Source organism: Marmota monax, unplaced genomic scaffold (assembly GCF_021218885.2).
Source record: "Marmota monax isolate L192 unplaced genomic scaffold, Marmota_monax_Labrador192_F-V1.1 WCK01_AAM20220418_F8-fsc00132, whole genome shotgun sequence".
Classification (NCBI taxonomy): domain Eukaryota; kingdom Metazoa; phylum Chordata; class Mammalia; order Rodentia; family Sciuridae; genus Marmota; species Marmota monax.
In genome coordinates, this window is record NW_026695199.1 from 4,606,234 (window position 1) to 4,619,591 (window position 13,358).

General features: G+C 31.9%; 1 protein-coding gene across 4 annotated transcripts in view; it reads left to right on the forward strand.

Annotated features, from left to right (window-relative positions):
• Positions 1–13,358, forward strand: part of Ythdc1 (YTH N6-methyladenosine RNA binding protein C1) — a 29,605-nt gene that overhangs the window by 6,866 nt on the left and 9,381 nt on the right. For 2 of the 4 annotated variants that reach the window (XM_046428686.2, XM_046428687.2), the window contains exons 2-10: positions 677–778; positions 1,099–1,427; positions 1,549–1,975; positions 5,460–5,549; positions 6,014–6,067; positions 6,685–6,779; positions 8,187–8,295; positions 8,378–8,495; positions 12,269–12,353. In XM_046428686.2, coding sequence (XP_046284642.1) covers positions 677–778; positions 1,099–1,427; positions 1,549–1,975; positions 5,460–5,549; positions 6,014–6,067; positions 6,685–6,779; positions 8,187–8,295; positions 8,378–8,495; positions 12,269–12,353 — 1,409 coding nt within the window. The remainder of the gene's footprint in view (positions 1–676; positions 779–1,098; positions 1,428–1,548; positions 1,976–5,459; positions 5,550–6,013; positions 6,068–6,684; positions 6,780–8,186; positions 8,296–8,377; positions 8,496–12,268; positions 12,354–13,358) is intronic. The other 2 variants (XM_046428688.2, XM_046428689.2) reach the window with 1 other exon arrangement.

The following is a 13,358-nucleotide window of genomic DNA, read 5'->3' on the forward strand; positions in this document are numbered from 1 at the left end:
TTTTCCTTGAGTATATTTCCTGAAATTAAGAATTTTCTTAATTATAGTATTATCAAAATTACAAAATTAATATTGATTATCTAATCTACAAACTGTTTAGATTTCATGACATTTTCCAGTTACTTTCAGATTATGGACTGTGTTCAATTATGTTTCTGTAAATGTATTTCAATGTCCTTTTTAAAAAAATTTTTAGTTGTAGATGGACAGTATACCTTTCTTTATTATGTGGTACTGAGTATAAAACCCAGTGCCTTACATGTGCTAGGCAAGTACTGTACCACTGAGCTACACCCCCAACCCTAGATGCCCTTTTATTTTGATGCTTCCTCCCATGGTTAAGATATTGTATTTTGTATAGGAATGTCATAGAAGTTTTTCTTATTCTTAGTGCATTATACTAGAAGGTTCACGATGTTGATTTGTCCCATTACTAGTAATGCCAAGTTTGATTACTTAAACAAGTTGGTATTTACCATTTTTTCATGCCTTATGAGATATGTATATTCCTAACTTTATAGACTAGAGCTCTGTACTAAGTACATATACTTTGCTTTCTATAGAAATTTATTTTGTGTCTTGATCTGAAATAAAATTTCCTTTTAAGGGTTATGTTCTTAAGTACTCAAATGCTTAACGATAATGATTTTTCCCTAATTTTAAAATTTATTTGCAGATGGAGAACTTAATGTTCTAGATGATATTTTAACTGAAGTACCAGAACAGGATGATGAACTTTATAATCCAGAGAGTGAACAAGATAAAAATGAAAAAAAGGGTATGTGATATTTCTATTATTATTGTCAAAGCAACAGTGTAAGTAGAGGAAATAAAATTTCTTAAGAAAATGAAGATGCGGAAGGTGCTTTTATAACTTCTTTTCGCAGTTCATAAAAGCACATAAACTATGTTCCACATAACAGAACCTATTCCATGTAAGTAATTTATATTTTTTAAGTGTACAAATTTAGTTCAATAAGTAGTTTTCTTTTAGATTAATTCTAGAGTAAAAATATTTCAGAAGACATTTTGAGTCTGTAAATCTTTGGTGAAATTAATGGAAAGCTTTTATATGTCTTTTAAAATTGTATTTTAAAGGGTCAAAAAGAAAAAGTGACCGGATGGAATCTACTGACACAAAACGACAAAAGCCTTCTGTCCATTCAAGACAATTGGTTTCTAAACCCCTAAGCTCATCTGTTAGCAATAACAAAAGAATAGTTAGTACTAAAGGAAAGTCAGTCACAGAGTATAAAAATGAGGAATATCAAAGATCTGAAAGAAACAAGCGTCTAGAAGCTGACCGGAAAATTCGTCTATCAAGCAGTACCTCCAGAGAACCTTATAAGAGTCAACCTGAAAAAACTTGTCTACGGAAAAGAGATCCTGAAAGGAGAGGCAAATCTCCTACACCGGATGGTTCTGAGGTAGTAAATATTATTGCAATTATAAAACAGAAAGCAGTTCTTTTTGAGGCTTTAGAACTGTTTATTCATCTTGACTTTGTCTGTTATGTGACTGCTGATTCCCTTTTTCTTTAAACATCAGAGAATTGGGCTTGAAGTTGATAGACGTCCAAGCCGATCCAGCCAATCTTCTAAGGAAGAAGTGAACTCTGAAGAATATGGCTCCGACCATGAGACCGGCAGCAGTGGTTCTTCTGATGGGCAAGGCAATAACACTGAAAATGAAGAGGAAGGAGTGGAAGAAGATGTAGAGGAAGATGAAGAGGTAGAAGAAGATGCGGAGGAAGATGAGGAGGTGGATGAAGATGGAGAGGAGGAGGAGGAGGAGGAAGAAGAAGAGGAAGAGGAGGAGGAAGAGGAGGAAGAGGAAGAATATGAACAGGATGAGAGAGACCAGAAGGAAGAGGGAAATGATTATGATACTCGAAGTGAGGCCAGTGACTCTGGTTCTGAATCTGTTTCCTTTACAGATGGTTCTGTCAGATCTGGCTCAGGCACAGATGGATCAGGTACACTCTTTTATATGTAAAATTTTAAAAAAAAGTTTTTTAAGGAACTGATTGGTTTTGTTCTTGAATGTGTTGAAATTAAAGTATGCATTTTTGAGGTTATAGGGAACATGAATAGGATAGTTTTGTGATTTTGTTGTATTGTTGCTAATTGTATATTATTCGGTATTAGCAATATATATGAATAATTTTGAATAAGATTTGCATTATCAGTAAAGGTATTTCTCAGCTACAAACTGGTTTTATTATAAATTAGCACAAATCCAGTTGTTTATGTGGAAGAATTATTTCACCTTTCAATGTAGTGTTCTTAGGATTAATAATACAGTTGACAACAACTTGTTTTAATATTGATGTACTTGAAGTATATTTACATGAAAGCCCTCCCACAAGGTGTTACAACATTGCATGGTAGATCCATCCTAGATTTCCATTATGCGGCAGCAAAACCAAACAGTTTCTTCCTCATTTTTCCTTGGGATCACAAACTTCATCTTCCATTTCTGTACCTCTGAGTTGACAGAGACAGGTCTATAGAGGGCTGAGGTGTCAAGGTTTATGATGGAGGAAAAAATGAATATATAATTTTTGTGAAAAGATTGGGTAAGCTGTTTTGTATCATCCTTCCTCTACTTCTAGTTGATCCATGAGACAGAAATGTTGTCTGGTTGGTAGTTGCAGTCACTAAGCTGAGGGGACCCTTTCTTTGAGGGAAATTTAGAGGGTACAGTAAGAAAGAAAGGTCAGAGTACTTGTAGACCCCTGGGCACTGTATAGTTTTGGCCTAATGGTTGTCTTATGCCAGGTGTAATCCGATTTGCTACATAAGCAAAAGGTACTAACAATTAGAATATAATAGAAATTCTTTTTTGAAATGTATTTAGTTTCATTATAGTAGAATTTTGCCATTGATAGTACATTGTTAGTAAGTTATGCTCTTGATATGTACAAATATTAGAGCCGATTTTTCAGCTTTTATTCATTTGAATTTTAGGTTTTAGAGTTTAGACTTATTTTTAAAGGGTTAAAAATTAGTTTAACCAAATAGATGAATAATTGGATTTGATGTAAAAATTTCCAGAATCTTTCTTCCCATTATGCATTTGCAAACTAATGGAATATGCATATTTTATATTTTATAATGGATAGGGAATAAAATAATACATCAATAATATGAATGAATGTCCTATTATTGTGGCAAGTGTGTGTTCTCCATCACCCACAGAAGTAGAGAATATTTTTCTCTTTCTTCCTTTTCTTGCTTGTTGCTTGCTCATATGCTTGTACTAGTGATTGAACCTAGGGGAATCTCCCACTGAAATATATCACCAGCCGCTTTTATTTTTATTTTGAGACAGATTCTGCCTAAGTTACTAAGGGTGGCCTCTAACTTTGGATCCTACTTCCTTAGTTTTTGGAGTCATTGACATGCACCACTTCGAATAGCTGAGAATATTTTCTAAATTTCTTTTTGCCATCTCTGTTAGGAATATTTATTTCTTAGTCTTGAATTCTGGTTAAGTCAAATAATGTGAACTTATTTAAATGGGTAGGATCTGAAATAATTTGAATTTTAAATGAGTTTCAAGATAAGCCAGTTGTATATCAGGTGTTTGATAATACTTTTCAAATTGAATGGTAGTCTATAATTTTTATAATGAATTGCTATTAAAATTTGGTTAAAAAAGATACCTGGCTTGAACATGGTATACCTGTTACTTAGCAATTTGAGTGGCTGAGGAGTAGGCTTACAATTTTGAGGCTGGCCTCAAGAACATAGCAAGATCTTCAGTCTCAAAAAGGACTGGAAATGTACCTCGCTCATAAAGCTCCCCGTACTCAATTCCTAGCAACCCTGGAATTCTTGTTTTCCTTATTATTGGAAAATTCTAATTAGAAAATCCCTTATGCTGAACCTGTTTTAGATACTACATAAATATGCAGGCAGTTATTTTTCTTATAGTTTTTCTTTATAACAAAAAAAAAAAAGGATAGATTTGGAACTCCTTGATTAGGAGGTGTCAGATTTTAATGAAATACAAGGGATCATAGTTTACTTGTAGTTACTGTAACATTTCTAGACACCAGTTACTTTATCTGTATTTCCTCAGAATTATTAGTAATTTACAGACTACACAGTAGTTGATAATGCATTGTTAGATGAATGTTCTTTTGATCTGAGGGTAATAATTGAGGCACAGGACTATAAACTTAAGTTACTGATGCAAAAAAGATGAAAGTTCTTTGGAGACTTCTTATTTGTTACCACATTTAACATTGTATAAAAACAGTTGGGCAGGATTTTCTGTTTCTAATATTTGTTCTTCATTATCAACAAGAAATTCTTTTACTTGGGACCACAAGGCATTCTTTTTAAAAAGTCAATAAGAAATACTACCCTTAAACTTACTAATTCCTAATGCTTAGAATCTTGGAAGGAAATATTCAAGGAGAAAATATAATCGTTTAAAGAAGTCCCTAAGCTAGCTAAACCTATGACTATAGTAGTAAGGTATCTTTTGCTTTTGCTCAGTAAGAATAGAGTTAAGGGCTTATAATCCCAAGTCAAAAGACCATGAGTCTGAATGTTTAGCTGCTCAGGAACTATTGGACCCTGGTCAAGTAAGCAGACATTTCCTCATGTATAAATGAGAGAAACTCATGAGATTGCCCTGAGGATTAAAGGAGATAATATATATTTAAAGCTTAAAGTAGTTAGCTGTGGGGTACTATATAGTAGGATATTGTATGGATGATCAGCAATTATTTTTCAGCTTCCCATTGTTTTTATAAAAGTAGTTTGTACATTTTCTTTCTTCATACCCCTTATCTCCCAACTGAAGAATGAATGAGCTTATTATTATATAGTTAAAATGGCAAGAAGCATAAGAGCTTTCTATTTTAAGTCTTCTTATAAAGTTCCAAATTAAGCTTGAAATTGTTCTTACAGGATGGGTTATGCATACTTTTTCTGTCCTCTGAAGATTCCTGCCTTTACTATAGTAATACATAGATTGTATTACTTCCATTAAGATTTTAGGTATAGCCAGCAGCAGTGGTATAATCCTGTCTGTAGTCCCAGCAACTGGGGAGGCCAAGAAAAGAGGATCTCAAGTTTAAGTCCATCCTGGAGAATTTAGCAAGACCTTGTCTCAAAAAAAGAGGGCAGGGCTTTTATGTAGTTCAGTGGTGGAATAATGTCTCTGAGTTCTGTCCCCACTACCCTAAACCTCACAGATTTTAAGCATGATTTTAAATTAAATTAGAAAATAAGGAATCCAGGGAGAAAATTGTTAGAAGGAATGACATTGAAGAAACAAATGTAATGAGCATTGGCAACAGAAGGGACTATGTAAGACCTTTGTGAAAACCAGATATATAAGAATAACATTCTTGTTTGAATACCTGTGTTAGTTTTCATTTTATATTGTGACATTTTAAAAACTATTGTTTGGGGTTTTTTTTTTGTTTTTTTTTTTTTTAGATGAGAAAAAGAAGGAAAGAAAGAGAGCTAGAGGCATATCACCAATTGTTTTTGATAGAAGTGGAAGCTCTGCATCAGAGTCATATGCAGGTAATATTATTTTACTTCTGTGATTATATCTGACCATTCTAATGTAATCTGCTTTAGAAAGTGTGTGGAGGCTGTAGTTTAGTGTGAACTTGTTGATGTCTATTAGTATTGATTTTTGGCATGTTCAGTGTAATAATTCTAGAGGAAATTAAGCTTTTTCTTATTTTAATCCTGTTATGTTACTGCTTAAGTGGAATTTTCACTTTTTTTTTTCCCTTGGAAGATGATGATTCAGTGACTAGTTTTCTGAGTGGGAAACTGTTCAAATATATTTTTAAAAAATTTCAAGCAACCCAAAAAAACAAAACACTCGTACACATTGAGAAATACTTTTTTTGTGTGTGTGGGTGCGCCAGGAAGAATAATTTGTCTTGAATGAGAATTTTATGTGACAAAGACTGTAGAAATTTTGTCTTATCTCTATTAAAGCTCAATCTGAACAAATGTACTTTGGCTAAATACAGGTTCAGAAAAGAAGCATGAGAAATTATCATCTTCCGTTCGTGCTGTCCGAAAAGGTATCATTTAAATTTGAAATTGTTTTCATTGCATGCTTCATAAAGTCATTATTTTGCCTTATTGGTTCTCCATTAATAGTTGTTTTTAATGTAGTAATGTTCCGATATATTGAGTTAAGGAAAAAAGTATCTTACCTAGTAAGGTCCATGTTTCATGTCCATAGAAAGCTCCATGTTCCTGCATATTACCAAACAACTAAGGGTATTTTAGTTTTGGACACACATGGTGAGATGGTGTGGGGGTGTGTGTATTTTTTTTTTTTCTATTTCTATGTACATTTAACAACTTTAATGGATTAGTATCAGTCTTTGATAAAAAAGTTTATAAAAACTTCATCATAACTTAACAGCTATTTTTATACTATAATTACTGATCTGATATATCGGAACATCACTAGATTAGGTTTACCTTCTTGCACAGTGCTGGTTGTCTTTTCTTAGCTTTGCTGTATTATGTATTGTGGCTGAGCTTTTCAGATTGAGTGGGTGATTGTTGAGTTTTAAAAGTTTAGCTGGGTTCTGGAGGTCTGATTTTAGTACAGTTTAAATCACTTTGTATGATAATCATCTATGGGTAATCAATTTGGATTTGTTTTTTCTCCCTCCCCTCCCCCCAGATCAAACCAGTAAACTCAAATATGTACTTCAGGATGCAAGATTTTTCCTCATAAAGAGTAACAACCATGAGAATGTGTCTCTTGCGAAAGCTAAGGTATTGTCATCAGTTCTGCTTAAACTGTCCTAATATTGAAATTTTTAAATTGAAAGGTAGACTTGACTTATCTCCAGTGTAATAAGATACTGTGATTTTCATTAAAGCTTTAAAGATCTACAGCCCATTTGCCTCTGGGGTCTGGTTTATTGCTAGTTAGGCAACTAATGGTAATGATTTGAGGAGGCACAGTGTTCAAGGTTGAAGGACTGTATAATTCATACTCTTAAAGGTCTATTTTTATTTCTATATCCAGTTGCTAATATATTGTTCTAATACTTGTAAAAGTTTCTTCAGTTAATAGTTTTTGTTTTCTGTTGATGTTTTTGTTATATACCTTGAGCTTTATAAAGAAGCTTTATAAAGAAAACATTCCTTCATGGAGATTTGTTTTATTTCTTACAAGTTACTTACTTGCATTTAGAGGAAAAGGGTTAGCTTTAAAGTCCCACCCAAGACTTTATACAAACAGATATGCCTGGTTCCTATAGGATATTGTGAACCTAATCTTCTTTTTAAAGAAATCAAAAATATATTTTTGTGTTACGCCAGCTATTGTAATGTTTTGCAGTTCAAGGTTTAAATTGAGTAACAGGATGTTCAGCTAATCATCAAAACATAAACATTTTTCTAACCGAATTTCTATTAGTATTAATATTCTGTTTCTAAAAGAAGTCCAGGATTACCTGTAAAACTTTGCAAGCACATGCAAGTACACCAAATATTCCATCTAGCAATAATGTATTCTGTTATTCAGTGTAAGTGGAATTAAGGTAAAGTAAATTAAGCACTTAGTGTGAATTAGAAAATGTAGTTTGTGTGAGCTGAATTAGCTCTTGACTGACTTTATCTCTTTTTATTTTTCATGAAGAAGTATTGGTTAAAATATTTCAGAATTCAGTTTGTTTTAGGTCTATGTAAAGACATAGGCTTCAGTCTTTTGATACATAAAAATTTGAACTTAGGTAGAAAAACTTGAAAAATATGAGAATTTTGACAGAATTTCATCATGGTTTTAATGATAATAACTTGAAATTATTTAGTTTAGGTACATAATTTCAGAAAGACAAACATACAAGTTATGATTAACCTCAAAGTATCATGTATTTTACTATAGTAAATGGTTATGATTTTAAAGTAATTTTGCGTGACGTTTTATTATATAGAATCCCAGCCTATAAAATTTGCCCCCCAAATCTACTATTTCCTTTAATGATTTTGTAAAGTTGGTAGTTTTATCCATATTTTTTCTGAGTTTCTCATGATCTGTTCCTACATTATTTTGACAGCTAGTGAGTAATTCTTTAATATAGTGTTGAGTTTAAAACATACTGAAATCAGTAACTTTGCTCTTTTGTAACTAACTGGATTTACTATTAATTTGTGGTCTTTACATTGTTTTTATAGGGTGTATGGTCTACACTCCCTGTAAATGAGAAAAAATTAAATCTTGCATTCAGATCTGCGAGGAGTGTTATTTTAATATTTTCTGTCAGAGAAAGTGGAAAGTTTCAAGGTAAGAATAAAAATAATTTGGACATAAAGAAACATTAATTGTATTAGTATCTTCATATTATTTTGTGATATGATTCCCTTAGGATTTGCAAGACTTTCTTCAGAATCACATCATGGAGGATCTCCTATACACTGGGTACTTCCAGCAGGAATGAGTGCTAAGATGCTGGGAGGTGTCTTTAAAATTGACTGGATTTGCAGGTAAATTTTATCGTTTAGTGTATATAATTAGAGTTGCCATTGTTTTGAATGGGCTACCAGTTGGGAATGTTAAAATTCAATAGTAATTTCATTTATTCTTTCATTCTTCCTCCACCCCCCTTTTTTTTTGTGTGTGTGTCTTTCCTAGATTGATAAGAATCCATGAATTTTAGAAGTGTTAAAAAATTAAAAACAACTTGCTTGACTACCTCACTGCCTTTATTGTCTAATATCGAATGCAAAGATTTATTTATTGAAGAGTTTTGTGTATTTCAGTTGCTTAGTTTGTTGGCATGTTTTTGTAAATTTAATGCACATGTCATTGTGGAATGGGAAAAATAATTACTCTGACTTGGCTAATAATTTTGGAGATGACTGATTTAGTATGATCAGTTGGTGGTTTTTGTGGGTAGAACTTTCCATGTCTTGTTTAGTCTTTAATTACTAAAATAAATGTTATTGTAACAGGATTAAGTAAGGCTTAACTATTTATGAGAAAAAGTCAGGCTTATTTGAACACTGAGTTATTTACCATTATTTTGCGCATAAACAGCTAATTATGTAATCCAACTTTCCATGGCATGCACAAATCTTATTACCTGTAAAATTGGTTTTAAATATCTACAAAGCACTATATGAATTCTTTGTTATAAGTTGACTTAGGGTCCTGGATATTAAAAACAGTGGAATAATTGATTAAGAAATAAGAGGAAAAATTGCTATTTATATCAGGAAAGCAGCATGAGCATGGAAACAATAGTGGAGGAAATGTAGAGGTTGGATAGGGACCTTTTTATGTGTATGGGAGGTAGACAGGAAGAACAAAAGAGAGAGATGAAAAGTAGTATGGACCATCCTCAGCTATGTATAGTGAAGAATGATGAAGATACATGGGTAATGATAGAATAGAAATAGTGTGAGGGTGATTGTTGAATAGCCAAAAGCTATATGCAAAAGAATACTTATCCCATCTTATTTTCTGTGTAAAAATATTAAAGTCATCTAAATTTTTATAAATAGGAAATTGGTTAAGTTTGTGATTTATTTCTTAAATATAATATTGTTATAGAAAAAATTGTTGATTTACCAACATAGAAAGATAAAACAAATAAAAAAATGAGACTTGCCAATATCCCTGTACTCTACTGCCTCCCTGGGTTTTTATATATATATAATTTGTTAGAAATTAGATTTGTAGTCCTAAAGTATGTGATAATTTTCAGGGGAAACGAGTTAGTGATGATTCTTTAGCAGAGAGAGATTTTATTATTATTATTTTTGTATGTATGTGAGAGAAATTATAAAGCCAAAGGAAACGTTGGTGATATTGTAAAATATTTGGAGATAGTGCTTTCTTGGGGAAAGAGTCAAAAATGATTATTTATTTTTAGATAGATTGGAGCAGATTTTCTTTGAATGTTACTTGTATTAACCTTTATTTTCTCATTGCTGAGGAAATATTTATTTCTTAATTTTCGAAGATGCTTTTCATTTATTTACTAATTAATCTTTCTTATTCCTCTTCCTTAACTTATTGGCTATTTTACTAGTTTGAAACACATAGGACAACAGAAAACATAAAGATAGACCCAAATAGTTCATTGCACTAATATTGTATGTAAGATTTTGGGTAGAAAAGCTTTGGGCTCTTTACTGTTTAATAATAAATTATAGGTTTGTTAAGAAATGACATTGTAAATAAGACTTTGATTTTAATTTTTTAATCTTAAGTTCTGTTAAGTATAATTTGAATACTTAATAGTTTTGGATGGCACTTGGTATTTCCTTGGTATAAGTACCTTGAATGTTCCAAGTTAAGTTTTCTATATAAAATGAGAATTACATTTGATTATCCCAGAAATAAAAGAATTAAACTTTCATGAGTATGAATGCTCAGTGCTTTGCTTTAATAAGTGATTGCTAGTAATATTCTTTCTTTTCAGTTATGGTAATCATTAGACTTTTATTTAAGTGCCTTGTGGATTTAATAATAACTCAAGTTTTTCGGGGGTGTAGTTCAGGGACTACTTGCATCAGTAGTCTCTGATTATAAAATGTAGTGCTGAGGACCACTACCTCCAATATGTGTTAAATTCCTAATGCCTTAGGTACTAGTCACAGAATAAATTTCAGACCAGATAAGAAAGGCATAAATAATGACTGACTTCAAGTTGCTGCCTGGATTTAGCTCAAAATAAGGTTTTGCCGTTTTCATTGATAAACTGACTGAGATTTAAACTAATTTGTCCAAACAATGAGCAAAATGAATCTAGTTAGAGCCAATGCCACCAAAGAATCTCGACCCCAAATGATGCATGTGGGTTGACATATACTTTTACTTTGGATCTTGGGCATTTTGTTGCTAATAATTGAGAATTTCATTGAGTAATAATCTGTAACCTTCTTATATTTTGTTGACTGTAGGTTTTCATTTATTTTTTTCTTGTAATTGTTTTAAATTGGTAGGTAGTTTAGAAGAAAAATCTAAAAAAAAAAAGTAGGACAAAATACAAATAAATATGGAGCTCTGCCTCTGGATGTTTTAATCTTTTCATGTGTTATTAAAGATAGTCTTTCTACCTGGAATAAAGGTTGGGGCAAATTATCTGCTATTTATCTTATTCATCTTTGTATGCTTTTTTGTTGAGCAGTTTATTTTGTATTGTAGGTAGAGTGAAAAGTTCATTAATTTGATGTTTGTTTATGCATGAGTAAAACCTTTATCAACTGATTTTTTTTTAATTGGCAAATAACAAGTGCTTATTATGTGTCATCTTTGTGTTTAGCATTGTGCTAGGTTGAAAAAGAGCTATGAAAATACTAAATTATACTTTTAAAAAATTTGTTCTTTATACACAAGGGATATATTAACTGTTTTATATGTCATTTCATTTGCAAACTACATAAGCAACAATAATACAAATAGTTATATCCTTATTTGTAAAATGAAGAAGCTCAGGCTGTTGAAAGAGACCTGGGATTTAAACTCTAAATTGTCTTGGTTCTTAATTAAGCCCATGCTTTTAAACACTCTACAAATGGTTCTTGACTTACGGTAGCTTGAATTTTTTGATACAGTTCTGTAAAATGATAATCATTCAGTGGGAACCATACTTCAAGTTTGATTTTGATCTCTTCCCAGTCTAGTGATATTCAGTACTCTTTTGTTATGTTAGATAGGTTGGTGAGCTGCCAGCCAGTGGTGCCATTGTAAGGGTAAACAACCAATACTCTGCATCATATACATTGCTAAGCTATATTTGGTAGACCGGGAGTATTAAATGTATTTTTGATTTGAGATATTTTCAGTTTACCAGGGTTATTAGGCTTTAATCTCATTTAGGTAAAGGAGTAGCGGGACATGGTGGGCACACACTTGTAATCCCAGTGACTGAGGTTTCTGAAGCAGAAGGATCACGAGTTTGAGACCAGCCTTAGAAACTTAATAAGACCCTGTCTGAAAATTTAAAAAAAGAGGGGGCGTGCTGGAGTTGTTCAGTGGCAAAGCACCTTGAGTTTAATCCCCAGTACCAAACAAACAAACAAAAAAAGGCAAGGAACATCTATTTGTTTTTGCTTTTTGAGGAAACTGGAGAATGTAGAAGAAGGGGCTGTCCCTGGGGCTCTTTGTAAGGGATATGCAGAACTGCTGTGATTTTTAAAAATTTCAGTCACATTTAAGTCACAGTTAAAATAGGGATTCACTACTGTAGTAGTGTAAGGTCCTTACTAGATTACACAAAAGAAAGTAATTGATATTATTTTGTATTTAGGCGTGAATTACCCTTTACTAAGTCGGCTCATCTCACCAATCCTTGGAATGAACATAAGCCAGTAAAGATAGGACGCGATGGACAGGTTTGTTGTTTTGATTAATTCTTTAAAAACATAAAATTAACCAACTACTTTAGAAATCTTGATTGAAGGATATTTTAAAACCATTTCTGAAAGAAATGAACTATAAAAAATTAAGGGGAAATCTTATTTGGAGTTTATGATAATTTTTAACTAAGAAGACATCTATGTTGAAATATAGATTGCTTTATATGTAGTGCTTTCATTGATAAAATTAAAAGGAAAATGATTGATGTGGCATGTTTTTAATTTTTTTCATAATATTGTCATTTTTTAAACAAATTCCACACTTGTATAGCACATTTTAGAACAGCCATTTAACATCTTTGCTGATGTTTTTTGAATAGAGTAGGCTTCTGCAAAGACACACACACTCAGATGTTAAAGTCTAAAAGAGTATGTAGTGATTTAAATAGTGATTTCTAAACAAACCTTTGACATCCTCATAGCTTTCACAGATAATACTGAATGTTTCATCCTCAGAAATGAAAATGTTGGTAATTGAAACTAAGACTAAAGTTTTGAAGTTATGATTAAATCTGCTTTGTGGTTAGTCTATTTCAGTATATTAATTGAAAATAGCATTGACTTTTTAAAAGCCTGCAAGTTTGTCTGCCTTTATAATTATTCTGATGTATTTCAGTGCATAATTATCAAAGTTGTTGGCACACACACACACTAACATGTATTTTTTCTTTACTGTATTAAGATTGATGGCTTTGTCCTGATGTATTTGTATTTTACACAAAGAAATATTCCTTTAATTTTAGAGGATGATTGTTAAAGAGTTAAGCAGTAGCATTTGTGTATTTTACTGTGAAGATTCTATACTTTTAATTTACCCTTCATGAAATACCTTGAGAAGGTTTTCTGAATCTTTTGTGTAATACTTTTTGAAATTTTACTGGAATCTCATTATCATCAGCCTTGGGAAGCAATCCTCCAAGTCAAGTTTTGTTCTTATACATCAGGAAAATGCAAGTCTTAAAAAGGGTTCTCCTGTTTTTG